This window comes from Syzygium oleosum, unplaced genomic scaffold, assembly GCF_021117445.2.
Source record: "Syzygium oleosum isolate NSW1041296 unplaced genomic scaffold, Sole_v2.1 Sole_v2.35, whole genome shotgun sequence".
NCBI classification, from domain to species: Eukaryota; Viridiplantae; Streptophyta; class Magnoliopsida; order Myrtales; family Myrtaceae; genus Syzygium; species Syzygium oleosum.
Window position 1 is genome coordinate 260,523 of NW_026607519.1, and position 21,055 is coordinate 281,577.

Below are 21,055 nucleotides of genomic sequence, written 5' to 3' on the forward strand. Positions count from 1 at the left end.
ATTTTTTCCCCCCCTCCCGTCTTCCTCTAGCCAGTCGCCGGATCGGCGACCCGCCGGAGGCTAGAGGCCGGCGAGGTCCGGCCTCGCCTAGCCGTAGGCGAGGCTCGAGCCCTCGCCGGAGGCCACGAGGTCGAAGGCCTCTGGCGAGGGCTCGAGCCTCGCCGGTGGCTGGGCGAGGCAAGACCTCGCCGGTGGCTGGGCGAGGCAAGACCTCGCCAGATCTAGCGAGGTCTCGCCTCGTCGGGCTCTGGCCTCTGGCCGGTCGCCGGTCCGGTGACTGGCGGAGGAAGGAGGGAGGGGAGGGAAAAACAAAATAAAAATTCAAAAAAATATTTCAATATTATTACATTTTGTCTACGTCAACAAAATCCGGCCAAAATTGACCGAAAAGACCGAATTGGCACAAAAACAAAAAGGTTTACGACTGAATTGGAACAAATGTAAAAAGGTTTAAGTTTGAATTGACACAAAAAAAAAATTTATGACTAAATTGGCACTATTGCAAAAAGTTTAGGACTTTTTTTGCACTTTTTCCCGTAAAAACTAATATAGGATAAATGTGGCACCAGTACACTAATTTGACATAGAAGTGTACCACTTCGTGAGTGTCGCGATACAAAAATTAATTTGAGATAATTATAACATCGATATTATCGGGTTATTTTGGTAACCTAATAATTATCCCACGTGACATTACCCAGATACGATTCCCGACATCCGATTCGTTTCCCGCTAAATTCAGCATGAACTATCCTGCCGCGTCTTGCATTAAATTGCTCTCTCTCTCTCTCTCTCTCACGTTGACACTGAACTGGCAAGAAAGAAGAAGAAAGAATCTGCATTTGATCGAAAGCTTTCATCGTCGTCTGCACCAAGAACACCACCTCCTCCTCTTCCGATTCGGCTCTCCGCTCCCCGTCGGAAGCTTCTTCGGATTGCGAAAACCGGAGGCGATCGCTCGCCCGCTCGCTCGCCGGCAAACATGAGAGGCAAAGCGATCAGGCAGAGCTGGAGCTCCAAGTCGAAGCTGGGGTTGCCTGTGGTCTTCTTCACTTGCTCCTTCTTCTTCCTCGCCGGATTCTACGGCTCCTCTCTTCTTCCTCAGGTTTGCTGTGATTGTTGTGCGCGCCTGGATTTGCTTTTTGGGTGTGCGTGTTTTTTTTACAGTGGGTTGAAGTGAGGTGAGTTCGTTTTTTATCTTTGTAGGATGCGTCTGGAGTAAGAACAAGGGCGAGAGTTCTCGGATCGGTCAGGGACGAGAGAGACTATGCGCCGTTGCTGTGTGGAGAGACCGGGGATGATTCGTTCGTTTCGATTCCTTTCCAGGTTTCCATCACTGTTGTGATTCGTTGGTAGTTGAACTTGCGATCGTCTCTTGGATGTTTCGAAGTTGTGTGATATTGGTTGGACGCATGTTTTGTGGGGTGTGCTTTCTGGGTGGGTCTCTGAACAAAAACAGGACAAACAAAACAGAGAAGAAGTAAGGTTGATCAAGTTAATATTGAAACAGACTTTGCTACGTTTCTCTGTTTTCGGGTTTTTCTTTTTGTGCTGAGAAAGATCAGCTTTTGTGTTCTCTGTTTTGTGATGAGAACATGGTCTCATATGATTTTCTGTCTTTGTTTCTTGGGTAGGTGTTGAGCTGGGGACCTCGTGCTCTCTACTTTCCTAATTTTGCGACAGCAGAACAATGCCAACTCATAATAAAAATGGCAAAGGGAAGTCTCACACCTTCAACCGTGGCGTTGAGAAAGGGAGAAACAGCACAGAACACGAAGGGCATTAGAACAAGGTGTATTCTCTTTATTTTGTCTAAACTAGTCGATGTTATCTAAGGATTTGAGTGCATACATCTAAATTGTGTCAGCTGGCTCAATTTGCATTGTTATGTGCCTTACATAATGAACTGAAAGACATTCCTTTTTCTGTTCTTTCATTCGCTGTCATTATATTCTACAACAACGGAGCTTTTAAAGAGATGCATGGACTAATTACCTATGAATTGGTTTGAGAAAATGTGGAAGCCAAATCCATAACCAGAAATGCAATTACTACAACGTGATACTATGGAGAATGGATGAATATGACTTTTTCTATGCATCTGAAGTTCCTCTACTTAATTTTTTTTTTTTTATACCCAAGTATGTGTGACGATGCGCAAACATTGCATAAGTAGAAGTAAGAGGCGGCTTTATTGTAATGTTTGGTTAACTGTTTCTTTCCACGCAGTTCTGGCATGTTCATAAGTGCTTCTGAAGACAAAACTGGAACCTTGGACATTATTGAAGAGAAAATTGCAAGAGTGACGATGCTTCCAAGGGAACATGGAGAGGTAGTATTCTACCCTGGAAGTCGTCATTATCAGTAGCAGTTTTTGGGTGATTATTTTGTAAGTTTGTGATGCATCAACATGAGTCCTACCTAACTTTTTGCCACTACTCTCTTCACTCACATCAGAGGGCATACCTTCAGATTTTATATTTGAATGATCCAAATGAACAAAGTCCTCTTCCACCTTGAGCGCTATTGAACAAACCCAATTAACTAGTTTGTTTTCCTTTCTCTTGAGTGGCTGTTGTTAGGGGTGCAATGAGGCGAGTCGATACAATGCTAAGCTCAAGCTTGACTCAACTCGCATGCTTGGGTCTCCAAACTCGGTTTGAGCTCAATGGAGTAACAAACTATAGGCTTGAGCTCGAATTCAAGCTCAAGTTTATAAGCTCAAGCAGTTTCCCTGCATATGTGTATTAGAGTTAAATATGTAATTTTAACGATTTCTGTGTCTTTTTGTAATTAGAAGATGTCATTGAAAAAATAATAGAAGCTTGATTAGGGTCGATTAGACTCATGAGCTTGTCAAGCTGAGTATTGGCGATCTCGAATTCAACTCGACAAGTTGCTCAATAGCTCCGGCTCGAGCTCCCTTGAAATGAGGTGAGCTGATCTCGAGTGATCATCGAGCAAGCAAGAGCTTCTCATAAATAGCTTGACTCAGTTTCACCCCTAGCTATTGTCGTTGTAGCCTACTTAGGATCATGAATAGAAGGTATCCCACCTCATGATCATGAATAGAAGGCAAGATAATTTGCATCTCAACTTTTGAGTTAGATAATGGTATAAAGAATGAGGACAAGAACAACTTAGGATATCGAAAACCAACTTCGTTCTCCACCTCCAAATATATTTACATTCCTCAACCTGTTATCTCAACAGAATATATAGTATGGTACTTTCTGGTCAACATGTCATGGTGGTTAAGTTGTGTACACAATCTAACTTGCTCTTTTGGCTGGAAGGTTTTTGTTGTCACTGATTATTGACAGAGAAACAAAATCACACATTGATAGTTTGTGTGTACAATCTTATTTCCTCTTTTGATCTCAAATTGTGATTGCGAGGTTTTCATTTCACTAATCATTTATAGAGGGGGAAAAAGCACATGTTGTTAGTTTATGCCCTATGTTTGAAGCTCTTCTTCATTCTCAAATAGTCACTGCACGTGATATATTCTCTCTTTTTGGTTAAATTTCTTAACCTTTCATTTTCAGGGAAGATCTAAAATTGTTTGAGGATATCACCATGTTTCAGGCATTCAATGTGTTACACTACGAGATTGGGCAGAAATATAATTCTCACTATGATGCATTCAATCCCGCTCAATATGGCCCACAAAAAAGCGAGAGGGTATGCTTGCTACAAAAATTCGTTGCCTCTACTTTTTGTATATTTACTAATTTGGTGAGGCATGGATGATAATGTCCTTGTAAACATATGTCATTGATCCCTTAAATATCCTTATCATGGAAGTTTTGTGAATGAAATTTTAAGATAATGGCAAGATTAAATACTACCGACAAGGCTTGGAAACACAGTGTTTTACATCAGTTCAACCTATTATTAAGCTAGCTGAGCTCTCCACGGTTCTCCGAAATGGCTTATGGGAGTGAAAAGACTTGGTGTTTTTCTTGTTCTGCTCTCAAATACTGGGAAGTGCAGCATATGGAATAGATTCCTTTTGTGTGCATGTGTGCGTTTAAGTGCGCGTGCGTGTATGTATGTGGGGCTATATAATTGGAATCTCACGGAAGAAGTTATCTACTCTCCAGAGTTGAGAAATTCCACTGGCGTTAAAGAAGACGTATTCTTCCACCCTGTTGAACTTCTTGCTTTTCAATTGCAATGATTTACCTGCCAAAGTATGTGTTAGGCTCTTTAAGCAACTAATTTGTCAATAACAGCTGCGGTCTCCTAGAAGCAAGGCTTTTTTTTTCTTTGGGAGACGGGCGCCGGGGGTGGGGGTGGGGATGGGGTGTGTGATACCTACCCTCTGGGCAAGGTGGGACTCGCAAATTAACAAACTAGTCTCCTTTATCTGCTGGGAAACTGCCCAGCTATTCCCCCTTTGTCAGTTGCCCTGCTCCGGTGGACGTGCTCAAAATTCATAAAATTCAAACTCAGAAAAGTGCACTACACAAGAAACTTGTCAAAACTGACTTAACACTGCTATTTTCTTGTCGTCTAATCTTGATTGTGCTCTTTTACTTGTGCTTCGGATATATAGACAAGTGATGTATGTTTTCATGCTTTCTTGATATTCTTGTCCAGCTTTAAGCTTAAAACTTTTCATTTTCGGTTTTCAGAACATATATTGAAGGTTCACTCAACAATAAATTGCTCGTCAGTTAAATATAAATTGATGCTTTCTGTGAAGTTTTTTTTGCTTTAGTTCTCTGACTTTCTTGTTAGTTTCTTCCTATCATATTTCATCAATTGGATGGTAAAGAAATGTGCATAGGGGCAAAGTGCAAGAATACTCATATGTTTACCCTTTTTTCTTACGTAGCCACAACATTTACATTTCAAGAGCTTGACAGGGTTGGTCATGTTACTCTTGCTCAATCTGTGTGTAGGTTGCCTCTTTTTTGCTGTACTTATCTGACGTTGAAGAGGGGGGAGAAACTATGTTCCCTTTTGAGGTATGGTTGAATATCTTCTTCCTCTTGAGTTTGGTTAAACCATGTAATCATTTAACTCTGTCATGCAGAATGGTAGGAATATGGATGGGACCTATGATTTTAAAAAATGTGTAGGACTGAAGGTGAAACCACAGCAGGGTGACGGACTTCTCTTCTATTCCTTATTACCAAATGGTACAATTGATCCTGTGAGTACTTCTCCTCGATCATCATGAACTGCGCCTGCTGATATTTTTCTCTGACCTGCAACACTGTAAGTGCTAGATGTGTACTGAACCTCCTAGATTATAGTCAATGTGATGCGCTATACTCGCAGAGTTTTCGACCCCTGTTTCCAGTAAATCGTGTTATTGGGAAGAAAACGAAATTGCTCATCTTAGTAAATCTGTCGTCTATGATCTTCTTAAAGAAGCGTTGCTTCTTTGATTATCAAGTTGCCGACTCTGTAAGAAAATCATGTTTCAGACCATTATTTCGGTTGAGTCAGCATTGCCTAAGTTTTCCTTCTTAGTACTTTCTGGTGCAAGTCTTGTTATCCCAACAGTTCTAGTAACACTGAAAGAGATGAAAATATTCTGCTTAACAATTTCTGTGGTGGCCTTTGCAGACCTCACTTCACGGGAGCTGTCCTGTGATCAAAGGGGAGAAATGGGTGGCAACAAAGTGGATTAGAGACCAAGGGAGATGATTAATCGTCCGTAGTGCGTCACTAACCACCGTGAGACTATGCACGAGTTTGCGATATCGAGCATAGGCATGTACTCATTATTTAATTAGTCTCAAGTGGCTTTTTGATTTAATAAATGCCTCTTCTTTATGAACAGTACCATTACTGTCATATTAGCATTTTGTCTGTCAATATTTACAGATGATCCCATCTCAAAGAGAAAGTTTCACTGATAATACGAAGATAGTTGGGTTTGGGAGCTCCATTTTCTGTACTTAATCAAACAGATGACCAGAGAGTCATGTATTAAGTTTTTCTTCTAAAATAGATGTTTCACTTTCTGTTTGGTACAGAAGAAACGTTCCATTCTCAAGCTGCAAATATTACGGTTAATGTAAAATCTCCACTCTTGAATTAAAAGGAAAAATGAGAATCCCCCTAAAGCTTATGATTTCCTTATTGAGACCTAGGCAAAAATTGATCTCCAGAGTCTCAGACGATAAAAAATATGGAATGCAGTCACTCAAATCTCGCAACATCAAAATAGTTGCCAGACAAAAATTCCACAGCTAGCAAGAGGTCCTCATTCCCCAGATGATGACCTAATGGATCATTGCCTTCTCTCATATGGCTTTTGATGAATTGGCATTGATTTGCTTTCATATCTTGATTTCCATAGGGTTCAAACAGACTCCGCAACTGATAGTCGCTGTTGATAGCATCTTCTTTGCAATGAACTAATTTCTGTCCTCTGCTTGGGGTAAGGGCGGTAGAATTTGACCAACACCTTTTGCCAATCATTCGACCCCCTTGCATGCTGTCACTACATTTTATACGCAATTGGAACCAATCCTTATCCTTCCTCCGTCCCACTGATGAGCCATTCACATCAAAGCGATCCAGACATAGGCAAACGAGTGATGAACTCACAACTTGCGCAAGTGCTGGTATGGTTGCTTCCCTAACCGCTTCAAGACATGCATGCAACCAGCTGCCGCAAAAAGCCCAATGGCAGCAAATGCCATAATTGCTGCGTTACTGATACTGCGATAGTAGCCTCCCTGGAACAATTGACAACTCATAATGGAAACATTTTCTCAATAGATCTACCCGAAAATGCAAGTAAGCTAAATTGTGGTAGTCCTCAGGAAAAGAACCTGATGGGTGTTGCTCCAACACCCAAACACATGAACCACTAACAAGTTGCAGAAAGTCATCAAGAGGACTAAAGTGAGGGAAGAAGAGTGGGAAGATCAGACAATTATTTGGCTCTTCATCATGTTTAGTAAAACAAGGTTCCAAATGGCACTGTCATGTCAAAGTTCTTCTCTACTAAATATATAAAACCGTTCACGCCCAGAAGGTTCAGTGATAATACCTTTAAGTCACCCACCAGCAAATATGTGCAGGACATCAGAAAAGAACAAACTAATGTTTATACTGATTGTTAAGTTCATCGATAAGCCACTTAGTTGCTAAGAACATCTTTCAGAAAATATGCACTCTAGACCAGGTCTGCAATGCTAGAAGGCCATGTAAAATCGGCAAGTAATGCACAATGGAAGAGCTATTATCGAAGCTTTCTACAGAGGCAGAATGGTTTTTACTAACTATGGTACTTAATCGTCATAGCAAATGCAATCTCATTCATTAATCCAGTGCTTCTAGCCTATTTATCTTGTCCTTTCTAATCATGACATATTTCCTCTTCCATAAAATCTTGTAAATTTTCTGGCACACCGTGAAACTTATAGATAGTTGTAACAATCATGTCCTTAACCTTGCCTTACGATTTACAGCTGAAGCTGATCTACATTCAAAACTTGGACTATTTTTCCGACCCTAATGATCTAAACGAAAAATCATACAGTACAAATCCAGAATTGATTGATCTCCCTCCTGGTTTACGTCACCACTGCACGCAAGAAATATGGAGATAGACTAGAAAGTAGATCGTATTTGAAACTCACTTGCACCAAAAATAGCAAAACTGCAGCATTCGCAGGAGCAAGAGAAAAGCTTATCATTCCTCCTCGCAAGCCATTTGGCACATACCTACAAAACATAATTAGCAATAATCATAAACATCCATCCATATATCAAAATTAGCAATATCTTGTGTTGAAATTCCAGCAAACAGCTCAGAATGGCATACATGGTCCTCAATCTGGCAAGAGAAGGTAGGATTACGCCTACACATGCCTGAAATAAGCAGAATAATGTCACTAGAACTCCAATTTCCTGCACAACACAAGCATAGTTTCTGTCAGCATGTGATGGTTACAAAATCAGATATCGAATCATGCATTGCCATTTAAGAAAACAGAAATACCTGATAGTCATAGGCTACAACAGATAGCACACAACCTGATATGATGAATGCATAAAGAATGCAATCTTCAGTTCGAAATGACAAAGATCCACTTATGAGCCAAGGAAAAATTGTGCTTCCGAGCATTCTTGCTCCCAAAAGACACGGATATATCAAGCCCAGATGCAGTTCTCTGCCATCAGCCTGCACTCCAAATGCATTCAATAAAATCATGGGGTAAGCTCACTTTGTATAAACAGTGAGACTTGTTTTTTTGTGCCAGTAAACAATTAGTAGTTGAAACCAACATTTTGTGTGCAAAGGATGGGATCAATGCTGCTGTTCATGTAAGTCCTCCAGGCGATATTAATATCCCTTTCAGAAAGATGTGTAACAAGAACGTACCACCAACATGGGGGTCCAGAGAATCCAAAACATTGATACAGAGAAGTGAAGGCTAGCTTGTGCACATGCCAATAACCATACTCTTCTATCTGTGAACCACAAGTAGATCAAATTTAAGAATGTATGCAAGAATTTTAACTAAATAATATTCTGAGTAAAATCTAAAAAGGTACCTATAAAATGGTCTATTTGTTAGTGAATAAGGAAAAACATTAACTAAAATGTAAATAGCTTGATCTTGAAACAACCAACAATTCTAAAAGAGCACATAATTCATTGACATGGCAGCAAATGATAAGGGCGATGAGAGAAAATAGACTGATAAAGAAGAAAAGAAGGAACCATTCATCACAATTATTTTGGAATGAGAGCCATTTACAGGAGCCACAGGCTCGAGAAAATTTCCTAATTGCCGTTTTGCCAACATCGGATTATTGAGTTCAGGCAGATTTTTGTTTAAAGCTTTGCAGATTTGCTCAAGATTAGTTTTGCCAACATCGGATTATTGGATTACTTCAGCACTATTAAGATTAGTAGACAAAAGCTACACCCTTGTGCTGCAGGGGCATTTCAAATTCAGACACGTCTAATCATCTTTTGGCTGGTCATAACCTCCCTTGTGCCTCGAGGTAAGCAAGTTTAACGCTCAATCTTGGTCCTCAACTAACCCACAATGAATAATCTTGTGGAGGAACTTTTCAAATTTTTCAAAGATCAATGCAACAAGACTACACAACTATATAGCCCACCTTTAAACCCTTTAGGTGAGGTAACATCACTAAGCATGTGCTTTTTGGTTCCAAATCTTAAGGCATCTGATGTTGAGACATACTTCAGCCAATATCATACTCTGTATTTAAAATATCCATGAATGTCCTCATAAGTAGTGAACTCCTGTTATTTGATGTAAACCAGAGATCACTATGGGAACATCAAATATAATCTGAGACCTCTAATTAATCAGCCATTAATTCAAGTTGAGATGTCAGCTTCAATGAAGAGTGGATACTTTTCATACGATAGCAGACTGGTACTATTGAGCAAAGGAGAGATCCAACTCTTACCATCGGAAAAATAGGACCTGCCATGATCCTCAAATACCTCCGTTCGAGAAGATTCTCTCCACAGCCGTGCAACACAAATAACGCCCACCAAAGCCAAGAAGACAGCTGCCATCGAAGGAGAAGTCATTCTCTTTTTCAAGTTGTCACCAATCAGCCAATTGGCAAGCACCTGGCTTCCAATGAAAGATGCAGACCCCAAGAACGCCATTAACCAAAAGGTGTCGCTCAATAAATCTTCTCTGTGCCCTTGCTGTAAAGAGAAAGGAAACAAAAAATGCAAACTCTTGTTACAATCCCAAGTGTGGTTTCTACTGCTAATGAGAAGGAAAAATGTATGGGTTGAAACTTGTATGATATGAGTCAACATCTTATAGTAAATGGGAGTGAAACTGAAGCTTCTGACACGAACCTTTTCATGTTCAACGACCATCCATGTCTCAAAACTGAAAGAGTATATTGAAGAAGCCAGAGACAAGCATATACTTGCTACCCAAACACTGGGATGGGCAGTTATCGTCTTCCATACGCCAACAAAAAGGTGCAAGATGCAAAAGAATAAACAGAATTTCCTGTGGCCTCTGCAGACAGCAGTATACGTCAGTTCATGTACTATAATTTATTCCAAATGTAGGACTAGCCACATAATCGCGTAAAGAAAAGCTTCCTTATTTATCCTTTTTATCTTTATCCCATCAACTATACTTTTGTCAACAAAATACCTGCCTAGGAATTAGAATTATCAAGAAGTACCTTGCATTCTTGAAGTCCCTGCTAGACATAACCCAATATCGTAAACAACTTGTCACAATTCCTCAAGATTTGCATCAAAAGAGTATATCCAATACATGGTAATTTCTCAAAAACAGAGTGGACGTTCCTAGAAGAACATGAAGGTAATAAAAGCAGCAAGTAAGCCCAATCAAAGCAGGTCACGCATATTTGCAGATTGAAATCCAATCCCCAGTTGTAAGGCAATTGTGAAATCATCCCACGTGCTAGATTTTGCTATACTCACCTACCTCTCAGCCTGGTTTGCTTCACTAAATCATCAGCTCAAATAGCAGCCAGCAACACGACGACAATACACATTCCAGGAAGCAATGGAAAGAGAGCAAGCGAGAAAGAAAGAAATCAAGTTCGGCCAACTCACATTGCATCAGAAAGCACTCCGAGGAAAGATCCAACGACGAGAGAGCCCGCGAACCCAACGCAAAGGGACAAAACCATCCGCTCCCTGCTCACGCCAAAGTAACTGAACTCGAACTCCCCGAACACCGACGACAGCCCTTCCATCACTGCCCAAACACAACAGCACGAGAAGCGAAGCTCAGTTCAAACACACGCCGCTCCGCGCGCGCGCACGGGGGAAACGAATCGATCGGCGACCCGAGCGACCGAGCAGGAGCGAATGCTGACCTGAGCAGAGGGAGTAGAGGAGGAGGAAGCTCCGCTGGAACCGCGAGGAGGAGGAGAGCGGGGCCCCGTGGTCGAAGGCGGAAGGGGGCGGCGCGCTTCTGGCGGCGTAGGGGAGGAGGAAGACGGAGAGCAAGCAGGCGAGGAAGATGAAGACGAAGAGGGAGGGGTTCGGCTCCCAGGCGGTGGTTTCGATCACGACCGCCATGGGATCGCGGCGGCGGAACGGCGGCGATTCTCAGGTATCTAATTCCGGCCGCCGCAGAGAATGGGGATGAAGGAAGACGCGGTGGATCGACATTTTCTGGGAGTTGCGCGGCGAGTTAATTTTCCGGGAAAAACAAGAAGAAAACAAGGGAAAAAGGAAAAAGAAAATGGAGCAAGAAAAAAAAAAATGTAATATCATTCATCTGTCATGTCACTCCCGCACTTACTTTATAGTGAAAAAATTGGGAAAACGACACGATTAGACAATAAACTTGAGTTAATTAAAAAAAAACACTAATTTTAGGTCGAGAGACAATTTTGTCTTTTTTTTTTTTTCCTTTCCGCGAGGGCCTCGCCGGATCCGGCGAGGGGGCCTCGCCGCCGGCCGAGCGAGGGCGGCCCGGCGCGGCGAGGCCGCCCTCGCCGGATCCGGCGAGGGCCGCCTCGCTCGACGCGGCGAGGGCCCCCCTCGGCGATCCGGCTGAGCGCGCAGCGGAGGGCCCTCGCGGAAAGGAAAAAAAGAAAAAAAAAAAAAAGCAGAAAAGACGAAAATGCCCATGGACTAAATACATTGGGGTAAATGTGTCACAAAAAGAAAGTCGGATTTTTGTGTCACAAAAAAAGTTATAAATGTCAATGACTAAAATTTGGGGTTTTAGTGTTTTTCCCAAAAAATAATGTAATATCATTCATCTGTCATGTCACTCCCGCACTTGCTTTATAGTGAAAAATTGGGAAAACGACACGAATAGACAATAATCTTAGGTCCGACGTACAATATTATCACTCAATTTTTAATTTATTCAATGCGGCCCATCAATTTAATGCGCAATGCCGTCTCTGAATTTTTAATTTGTTCAATATCGTCCCTGAACTTTTAATTTGTTCAATGTGATTCCCGAATTTCATATGTGGTTCGGGGAAAATATTAAACATTTTCATATAGTCCAAGGACTGGATTAAACATATACTAAAAGTTCAGGGATCACATTGAACAAATTAAATATTCATGGACGACACTTTGGATCAAAATTCAGATGCCATTTGTGCAATTATCCCAAATCACATCTAAAGTTGAAGGATTTCCAAATTATTTGAATCACTAAATCTGGTCGATTTGCTTAATGGCTCGATGATGATCTATAAGAGTTGTAAATCGGATTTCTTTCGTGAACCTTTTTCTGAAAGGTGACCATATTCGATTAGTTCGTAATCCGAGATAGAGTCCCGATCAGATTTGAGTTACCATCATCTCCATCCGTATTGTTATTTAGAGAATTCCCGATTTCTTTCATTCTACTCTCTCATCTTATCTCCCATCGAATTCGGCTATCTGGGGACTTAGGAGACGAGGTCTCCAAATTTAGGCCAAAACCAAACTTAGCATGCGTTTGTTTTACGAAAAATGAATAATTTGAAAAATATAGTCCTAAAAATGATCTGTTATTATTGTTCATAAAAATAAGTGAATGATAAATATGCTCATCATCCATGAAAATATTTAGATATAAATTATTATCAATAATAAAAATATTTTTTATTTAATAATTATTTCGAGCGATATAAGTGACCATTTTTAAGAAAATGTTCTCTGAATCATTCGAATTTTTTCTTTGGCAATAGATGTTAATTTTTTCAAAAGATTATGCTTTAACTTCGAAGTCAACTGCTATTAATATTCAATGGTTGTATCTGTTCATGAGCACCTTCTTTTCACTCTTATATAAATGTATCCCCTTCGTTCATATAATAAAATAAGGGATATGTTTATTAGGAGTCATAAAACTTATTGCAAATGTGCAATTGAATTCCGAAACTTGCAAAAAGTACAATTAAGTTTTAAAACATGTTAAATTGGTTCAATCAAGTCCTAAAGTTAACACCGTTGCATTTTTAAATGAGACAATTTCGACCATTGAAAAAAAAAAAAAAACTCCCCTAATCTTCAAATATCTACATGTAATGGCAATTTCGGTCATTAAACATCATGCCCAGAAACAATAAATGCTAGGAAAACCCTTCATGAACTCAAGGAAAAATATATTTTTTTTTCTTCTTCTTCTTTTCAGTGTCAAATTACACTCGAAACCTCTCTCTATGTCTGCACTCTCCTGAGGAGTTCGAGATAAAACTTACAAAGCGCAGCAATTTTGATATTTACAAGTATTTTCCGCCCCGAAAGAAGAAGCACCATTTTCTCATGAGGTCATAAATTTACATAGAAGATTGTACTTTGTTGATCCTAAAACGTGCAAAATGAAACCTAAGTTTACTATCAGCTAAGATAAACTTCAATGGCTAGACTAAGAGTTATAATCCTCTCCCTAATCAAAATAATTGCCTGTACAATCTCTTGATGTGCCTCGTTCACCAAAGTCTTGTCTGCATCATGGAGCCCAGTGACATCAGGATCATGTCGCAGGATTCAGCTTCTGTGATCTTCATAGAGGATATTAGGATGCAAGTTAGTCTCATGAAAAAAAAAAAAAGAAAAAAAAAGTCGGATATCTATGAAAGCACGCCACGGAGGATGGACAGTGATCTCTTTAAACGAGTCCCGAGAAAAGTTCGAGCTAATTTTTCTTCACTAGAAATTATTCAATCAACCTAGTACATATATTAAAATGAAATTGGACCGTCGAATCGGGGGAGGCATTTGTGGGACCCACCATTCTAGTGGTTCGTATTCAATTTTCCATATATTACACTCATCTAATAGTTTCTTCTTTTTCACCCAAAACTTTTTGAATTTCTTACATTATTGGTACTTGCTTAGTCTTTATTGACCAGTTTCTTCCAATTAGGGTCTCAAATTCAATATTCACGATGATTTCCTAATCTCTGTGTTAGTAGTTTTCCTCACTTATCCTAACTTTTCTTAATCAAATGTAAGTTCAATCACCTTTATGTCCACGGCTTTCTTTTAATCTACGGACCAAACACCAATTTAAAAAGCAGATCTGGCGGACCGCCTTTTCTTGTTTTGTACAATCTATACCGAATGCGGGACCGATTTTACATAAAATAAAAACACTCGGGGGACAGAAGAAAGCCGTCAAAGATGCTGATATGGTACCTGTTTCGGTCAGTTTTCTTTTCGTTTGCTGCTCCATCACTGTCCTCAGATTGCAGATTAGCTTCCAAAATGTTTCGGCATCTGTACAATCTTCTTCTTCTTCTTCCTCCTGACCAAGAAAGCACCAGCAAAAGAACAGAACAAATACTTCAAGAAACTGGAATTCTTGCAAAGAAACGAAGAAGACATAAATGGGACAAGCAAGATCAAACTACTTACGACCCCATCGTTCTGCATCCAGTTGGGAAATTTTTCTGAGAGAAGATTGATGTATTCCTCCATGGCAACCTCCGGGCTCGTGTTCCCAAGCTGTCGCCAAGCATTCCTAAAGCTCACAACCCCACACAAATTGTAATCATTAAAATTGCAATCATTGTTTTTTCCTGTTAATATGGCTAGAATCCATACATGGCTAGAGGAAGACATTGTTGAATCTCTACCAATAATATACAGAAAATATAATCTTGCAAAAAATAGGCAAAAAAAATACGATTATTCTTCTTGGATTTGATTTTTCTGAAAAGGGTCTTATGTATGAGAGGGAGGGGAATCAAATTTTGATAGCGATACATCTGAAAGATAAATATATGGGTTAATACTATTAAAAATCGCAAACTGATATCCATCACGCATCTAACAAAAACAAATTCCTGTTTTACAAAAAATTCGAAACTCGTATCCTAACCCAAATTTACCTCTTTAGCATTTTGTCCAATTTGCCATCAAAATGAATACGTATGAAGACATGTGGCAACCACTGCATTTTAAATGAACATATTGGACGAAATGCCAAAAGGGGGTAAATTTGGATCAGGTACCGGTTTAAGTTTTTGCGAGACGAAAATTAGATGTTAGTAATTGTGTCATGGAAGTATCGATTTGAGATTTTCAATGGCATTAATCCTAAATATAATTCTTTTACTTATGCATCTTGCTATGGATACAGTATTTTTTAAATAGGTAATTAAGAATACTTTGAAAAATTATTTACTTATGCATCTTGCCAATGATACAGTGGTTGCTTAATAGATAATCAAGAATACTTTAGAAACGAAATACTATAGATATAATATAATATTTCAAAAGATCTCAATAAATATATGGGCGATCGGTTTTGTTTTATATGTCACGGTACGGATAATAAAAATTATTCTAATTGTAAATAATCAGATGTAGATTGCTTCTAAATACCAATATTGTCGCTTCCAAAATTATTCTGAATTATAATGACTCACGAAATAGATAATAATCATTAGTCAACAAATAATCAGAGAGATATTGATGAAGTTGTTGACTTTACCACTTGGCTCTAGCCGAGACCCTGAACGCCATCGGCCGGCGGTCGCCGCACGGCCCCTCGAGCGCGACCTTGTGGAGCCCGTACAGCTTCGCCGTCGGCTCGCCGTGGATCCCCGAGATCAAACCGGCATTCCGCGCCGAGCACGCGAACCGGACGGCCCGCCCGAAAAGCCTCGCCCACTCGCTTCTCTCCACCCCCTCCCAGTCGTCGTTGTCTCCGCCGACCGATCCTCCTCGGAACTCTTTCGTCCACAGTTCCGTCCCGGTTCCGGCACGAACTCCATCCGAACCCTCGGAACCGGCGGTCCCGACTTCCCTCGCCGTTCGATCATCGCCCCGAGACGCGACGGGTTCGTCGCCGGCTGAGTCCTTGCGCGATCCGGGGCTCGACGGCGAAGCCGGTTCGGCGGCGGTTCGCGCCTCGGCCATGTCGCGGAGTTTGGCCACGACGACGCAGAGGAGGAGGAGGGTCGCGAGGATGACGAAGAAGGGGAACTCGAAGTGAAGCACCATGGCTCTAGAGAGAGAGAGAGAGAAGGACAGGCTTAGTGCAGTCGAGTGCTACGACGATAACTTAGAAGTTTGCAGAGAGAGAGAGAGAGAGAGAGGGGATATTGCAGAGAAGAAGAAGGTATATTCTGCTGCATTCGCACAGGCGGAGTGGGTCCCGCTTCTTCTGGTGGACCAGAGACTGCGTATACCGTATAGGATTCCTCGCAAACGTACTAGGAATAACCGGGAATTGGTTTGCTTTTATGCCCTCGGACTTTTCGTATTTCCGGTTCACGCCCGACATTTTGTGGTAATCGAAGCAAAGTGTCCAAGTCTCGACCCTTTCTCTTCTTTTTATTTTTTTTGTCAATTGTTATGGTTCTCTCTCGACCATTAGGCTTAGGAATATGAATTTTATTAGGTGCACTGAAAATGTAAAAGAAATTTTAGGCAATCACGGCGACATATTATTGTAGAAAAATTAGTCGATGGATAATATTTTAATTATCGAAAATAATTGATGCCTGACTATTGTTGTGGGTGATGAAAGTATTATGTAATCATTCATTCATGTAAGCAATGTGAGCTATTTTGTGGAAATTTTTTTTCCAAATCTCGAATTTTTAGTTAAACGAACGCACTCGTAATTTTGAATTCTCGCACATGCCATATATGTAATTTGAATTCTTTTGGTATCTAAAAGCAAAGTTAGACTATTTTTATTTCTTAGCTCATTGGTATTGAAACTTAGGTACATAATTTTTTTTTTTGATAACCAAAACTTAGGTACATAATTTGTCTATAGAGAAACTCAAAACCAGAGAAAATTATCCAAAAAATTTGAAATCTCTCCTAAGCTTTCCAATTTGCCAATGTAGTTCTTGAAGCTTTTGAAGATATTTTAATGTAGTTCATTTGGCCAATTTAGGTCGGAAATCGCAAATACGGCGGTCTGATCAGCGCCGGCCGTCCTATATATGGCACACTCGATGATTTGACGTGTCTGATTCTACTTAAATTGTCGTCACTTGGAGAGATTTTATTAATTTTCTCTTTTCTTTCCTTTTTCTTTTCTTTTTTTTTTTCATCACTGTTCATCTTCCCGAAAAGAGCCGACGAGGGTAGCTCGAGGCCTCAATGATGGCTGGAAACTCTCGCCTAGCATGCCCTCGCCTATAGCCAACGAGGGTCGTTGGCCATCATTGAGGCTCTAGCGATCCTCGCTGGCTCTATATGGGGAGATGAATGAAGAAAATGAAAAAAGTGAGAAAAAAAGAAGAAGAGAAAAGCAAGAAAAAAAGAAACAACTATGAAAATTGTCAAAATGACGTCGTTTTGAGTGGATTTGGACATCTCAGATTGCCAGTTGTGCTAGGTAGGATGTCAGGCACTAATTGGATTGCCATGCCAATGATTTTCGACCTAAATTGGTTAAATGGACTACACTGGGTAATTTTCAAAAAATGTATTATTTTATTGGCTAAATTGAAAAGTTTAGGAGTCAATTGACGTCCATACAATAGGTTTGAGACTTTTCAGACAATTTTTTCCTCAAACCAATGTGGAAATTATGACATGATTAAAAGGCTTTCTATAAACAAATTATGGAAGTTGAGAAGTAGGCTTAAGTCATTCTGCTTGTAACCCTTTGAGGTTTACATTGAGGATAAGGATTGAATTTGTGTGTGTCGATTAGGTGCTTTATACAGATGCAATTCCCAGCCCACAGACTTTAGAATTCCATGTTGAGCCATTCATTCAAGTTTTGATTCTCATTTTACTAGTTTATCAGGTTAGTGTGGTATTTCATGACCCTAGACTTACTTTGCCTAAATTGACTTTCTCGTCATAAAAAGAAGGCAATATAGTACTTGAACTTCCATCATCATTACTCATAACAAGACTGAACACAAATAAGTTTATAAGTTGACACTAATTTACACAAAGTAACATTTTTCGTTGTAAGTCAATTATTTCTCATGTAGAATCAAAATCAAGATGTTAATACCAACACAACTTTACACAAATTACAAATGCGATTATGATACACCGACGTGAATTGCCAACCTTAATCGGTGATAAATGGTTGGTGACAAGTAAAATGAGAATGAAGAATCACGTTTTCGTACAATAGTTTAAGCATTTTGGGGAATTAATTGTCATCTCACAATTTCTACACGCATCAGAGTAGGACATTTTATATCAATTTTCCTCCAAAACTATTAATTTCTCCATAATTTAATCATTTAGGGGAAGTGTTAGAGTAATAGTTAAACTATTGCATCAAATTTGGCAACTACATGCAAATCGCAAAAAAATGGAAAATCCGTGAAGGAAAAATAGAGGATACACAATTAGTGTAAGTGAACCATTGATTTGAGGATGATAATTATGCATCATCTCTCATATCAATGGTTATAAGACCTCTTGTGTGAATTTTTTTTTATACCGCCAAAGTTTGCTATAATTGGTCGTATATCGAGAAGAAAGATACTTAAGGATGCAAATTTAAGTAACTGAAGGACTTTTGGCTAAAAAGAGTCTACCAGGGAGTAATTTGAAATTCCCCAAAAATCTTGAATGGAGGTAATGTATGAAAAGGACTCTTATCACCAAGAGCGCTAACGCCCATAAACAGAGATTAAGGGAGAGTTGAGGTATCAGCTTTCAATGACCTAACGACGGCTGTCTATTGACTTTGAGTGGAGTTCTTGCTGGTTACATTCTACCTTATATGAGACTGGCCTATATATATATATGACTATGGATAAGATCATCAAGATATTGAATAAAAGCAAGAAGGTATAGAAAGATTAGGGGTGGTTGGTTCCCGGTCCGGTCCGGTTCAGCTCCAAGGTGGAATCGGGAACCGGGGACCAGACCAATTGGTACTAGGACCGGGGACCGATCACTTTTTTTTTCCCACTATTTGATACCGTATATTTTGAAGTTAGAATTGTGTTTCCCATGTTGACTACACATAATCACAAAAACAAGCATGCAATTCAAGCCAATGCGATAACGAATTGTGTTCCCCATGCCGACTATACATAATCACAAAAAAAAAGTATATGTAATTGGTTCGGTCCGGTTCCCCTAGGAACCGGGAACTAGACCAAACCGGCCGGTCTGGGCGGTTCCCGATTTAGGCGGTCCGTTTTGCACACCCCCAAAAGAGATGACTTAACAAGAATTATTTCCATCTTTACTTCGCTTAATCTGTCCATCTATATATCAGTCTAGCCTCCTAAAGAAAATAATAAAAGTTCATCAACCTTACTTCGAAAAAAGATTAAAGTTATACAAAAAAGGATCAAATTAATATAAGTTCATCAACCTCATTGGCCCATAATCAGTGAAGTCCTCCTATACTCTTAACAAAACTTTTAGATTAGAGAACTTTGCATATATAAGAGAAACATAAATGCAAACTAATCGTAAAGCTCCACTAAATTAAGCGGCCTAATTCCCTTGAGAAGCGCCAATTTTCAGTCGAGTTTCAATTTCTAGCCCAAACTTTTTTTTTTGTCTTATAAAAGAGCACCTTCGCTCATATTCCATATTCAGCTCCCATGAAGTTTCCGTCCAATGATACCATTAAAGATGCAACATGTCATTCCACGTGTACTCGACGACTCATGTCTGAGTTGATGTGGAAAAGGAATTCAGGAAAAATGATAAAGATAAAGAAGATACAAATGAGCATTCTTTGAACTACCATATCTCTGAATATGCCGTTACAATCTTTTATTTAACCAAAGTATCTGGATGAAGAACCATTGATACAAACTTTGAATTGAAGCTGCTGTAATTTCTTGAATGTAATACCAAACACTTCACATCCTCAAGCAGGATTCTTACGGGTTTTTGGATTTGTTTGGAGGGTAATAGTAACAAAATAATATTTGTGTCTTTTCTGGAGCATACACCATGTTAAATGTGAATGTAAAAAAAAGTAAACATTATACACATAAAAGATTATTTTTAGATATACAATCAAATATTTTTTTCAATAAGATTTAAAGAGGATAGCTTGGATTGAAAGTAGATTTAAATTGTATGTTTTTCTATTATCATTTATTCACCGTACTTTCAAAATTTTGCTCTTGATTTTTCGTTGAGATTTCCAGTAGATTCTAATTACCTAAGGCTAAGATATAAATATAGATGACAGGGTGACGGTGCCACAACCAGTAAAAAACAACACAGATAATTAATTAATTGCTTCGTAAGTAAAATAGTAAAATCAATACTAAATCTAATAGTAACAACATGAGCAACAAAAATACGAAAAATTACTGAATCAGTGATAAACTTATCGTACGGATGTCAATTCAATTTCAAACTTGTCAAAATTGCCAATTTAGCCCTAAACATGTGCCCCAATTTCTAATGCAGTCATTCTGCCCAATTTTCACCGAAAACCTCCGACGTGATATATGACACATTTATCCTTCGTCAATGTTATATAAGATGATTTTTCAGTCAAAATAACGTTATTTTTATTTCACTTAAGCCACGTTAGTGCCATGTTAGCACTGTTTGCTTTCCGTCTTCCATGTAGGCAAATTTTTAACAGTGCTCATTGACAGAACTTTGATGGAGGGTAAATATATCACACAAGTACATGTCTGAGATTTTTGGTGTTATAGAAAAAAATTTAAGGTACATCTGTCGCAGTGGGAAAATTTTTGGTGGCTTCTACCCTCTTGTTTTTGATTATCAAAGGGCTTCGAAAAAATGTTGAGTTTTTTTACCTAATCCTTAAATTTTTGGACGGGCTTCACCTATTCCCTCTTTATGGATCACCAGTGCATTATAATTCCTGTAAGCGAGTCAAGGGCGTGCCAACTCGCAACTTCCGCCATTTACGATAGTTAAATTGCGATTTTGACCTCATCCTGTTCGGTGAGTAACTTTGTTTCGATTTGATTTCCTCGACCTAGATCGTAATATCGCAGAAGTTTTAGGATCAGATAGCATATGACCTATATGATAATACTAGGATATGAAGGGTCGACCCTTAGATCTGGTTTTCTGGTCGGGGTTTGGCCCTTGACCATGACCCCCACCCCAACTTTTTCTCAAGAATTCATTTGAAATTCTTGAAATTAGAAGAGATTGACCCTAGATATTATAGATCAA

At 39.5% G+C, this 21,055-nt stretch overlaps 3 protein-coding genes across 6 annotated transcripts; 1 reads left to right on the forward strand and 2 right to left on the reverse strand.

Moving 5' to 3' along the window:
• The first annotated feature begins 826 nt into the window (after positions 1-826).
• Positions 827-5,888, forward strand: LOC115676910 (probable prolyl 4-hydroxylase 9). The gene is made up of 8 exons (XM_056305181.1): positions 827-1,105; positions 1,207-1,326; positions 1,635-1,792; positions 2,230-2,332; positions 3,589-3,684; positions 4,911-4,976; positions 5,045-5,164; positions 5,584-5,888. The coding sequence occupies exons 1-8, from the start codon at positions 983-985 to the stop codon at positions 5,662-5,664; spliced, it is 867 nt and encodes a 288-aa protein (XP_056161156.1). The 5' UTR covers positions 827-982; the 3' UTR covers positions 5,665-5,888.
• A 144-nt stretch (positions 5,889-6,032) lies between these two features.
• Positions 6,033-11,174, reverse strand: LOC115676908 (uncharacterized). 2 transcript variants are annotated; one of them, XM_056305178.1, is made up of 9 exons: positions 10,840-11,174; positions 10,574-10,718; positions 9,833-10,001; positions 9,424-9,673; positions 8,360-8,448; positions 7,976-8,158; positions 7,799-7,845; positions 7,614-7,698; positions 6,033-6,704 (listed from the first exon to the last, which is right to left on the reverse strand). In XM_056305178.1, the coding sequence occupies exons 1-9, from the start codon at positions 11,042-11,044 to the stop codon at positions 6,570-6,572; spliced, it is 1,308 nt and encodes a 435-aa protein (XP_056161153.1). In that variant the 5' UTR covers positions 11,045-11,174; the 3' UTR covers positions 6,033-6,569. The 2 variants fall into 2 exon arrangements, with proteins under 2 accessions (XP_056161153.1, XP_030455804.2); XM_030599944.2 differs by having other exon boundaries at positions 7,799-7,884.
• Positions 11,175-13,223: 2,049 nt separating this feature from the next.
• Positions 13,224-15,991, reverse strand: LOC115676909 (acyl-CoA-binding domain-containing protein 5-like). 3 transcript variants are annotated; one of them, XR_008814908.1, is made up of 4 exons: positions 15,420-15,991; positions 14,339-14,444; positions 14,120-14,266; positions 13,224-13,482 (listed from the first exon to the last, which is right to left on the reverse strand). XR_008814908.1 is itself a non-coding variant. In XM_056305215.1 (4 exons), exons 1-4 carry the CDS (start codon positions 15,929-15,931, stop codon positions 13,469-13,471), a joined length of 738 nt encoding a protein of 245 aa, XP_056161190.1. In that variant the 5' UTR covers positions 15,932-15,990; the 3' UTR covers positions 13,224-13,468. The 3 variants fall into 3 exon arrangements, 2 of the variants coding, with proteins under 2 accessions (XP_056161190.1, XP_056161189.1); XM_056305215.1 differs by having other exon boundaries at positions 14,120-14,225; positions 15,420-15,990; XM_056305214.1 differs by having other exon boundaries at positions 14,120-14,228; positions 15,420-15,989.
• Positions 15,992-21,055: the final 5,064 nt, after the last annotated feature.

Excerpts from the sequence above, each read along its gene's own strand:
- LOC115676910 (XM_056305181.1), top strand. The coding sequence starts at position 983 with ATGAGAGGCAAAGCGATCAGGCAGAGCTGGAGCTCCAAGTCGAAGCTG. Across the intron at positions 2,333-3,588 it reads TTCCAAGGGAACATGGAGAG|GCATTCAATGTGTTACACTA; the intron begins GTAGTATTCTAC and ends ACCATGTTTCAG. Across the intron at positions 5,165-5,583 it reads CAAATGGTACAATTGATCCT|ACCTCACTTCACGGGAGCTG; the intron begins GTGAGTACTTCT and ends TGGCCTTTGCAG.
- LOC115676908 (XM_030599944.2), bottom strand. The coding sequence starts at position 11,044 with ATGGCGGTCGTGATCGAAACCACCGCCTGGGAGCCGAACCCCTCCCTC. Across the intron at positions 10,002-10,573 it reads GGAGTGCTTTCTGATGCAAT|AGGCCACAGGAAATTCTGTT; the intron begins GTGAGTTGGCCG and ends TGCTGTCTGCAG. Across the intron at positions 7,699-7,798 it reads CTTGCCAGATTGAGGACCAT|GTATGTGCCAAATGGCTTGC; the intron begins GTATGCCATTCT and ends TATGTTTTGTAG.
- LOC115676909 (XM_056305214.1), bottom strand. The coding sequence starts at position 15,931 with ATGGTGCTTCACTTCGAGTTCCCCTTCTTCGTCATCCTCGCGACCCTC. Across the intron at positions 14,445-15,419 it reads GTCTCGGCTAGAGCCAAGTG|GAATGCTTGGCGACAGCTTG; the intron begins GTAAAGTCAACA and ends TGTGAGCTTTAG. Across the intron at positions 14,229-14,338 it reads GGATGCAGAACGATGGGGTC|GAGGAAGAAGAAGAAGAAGA; the intron begins GTAAGTAGTTTG and ends TTTCTTGGTCAG.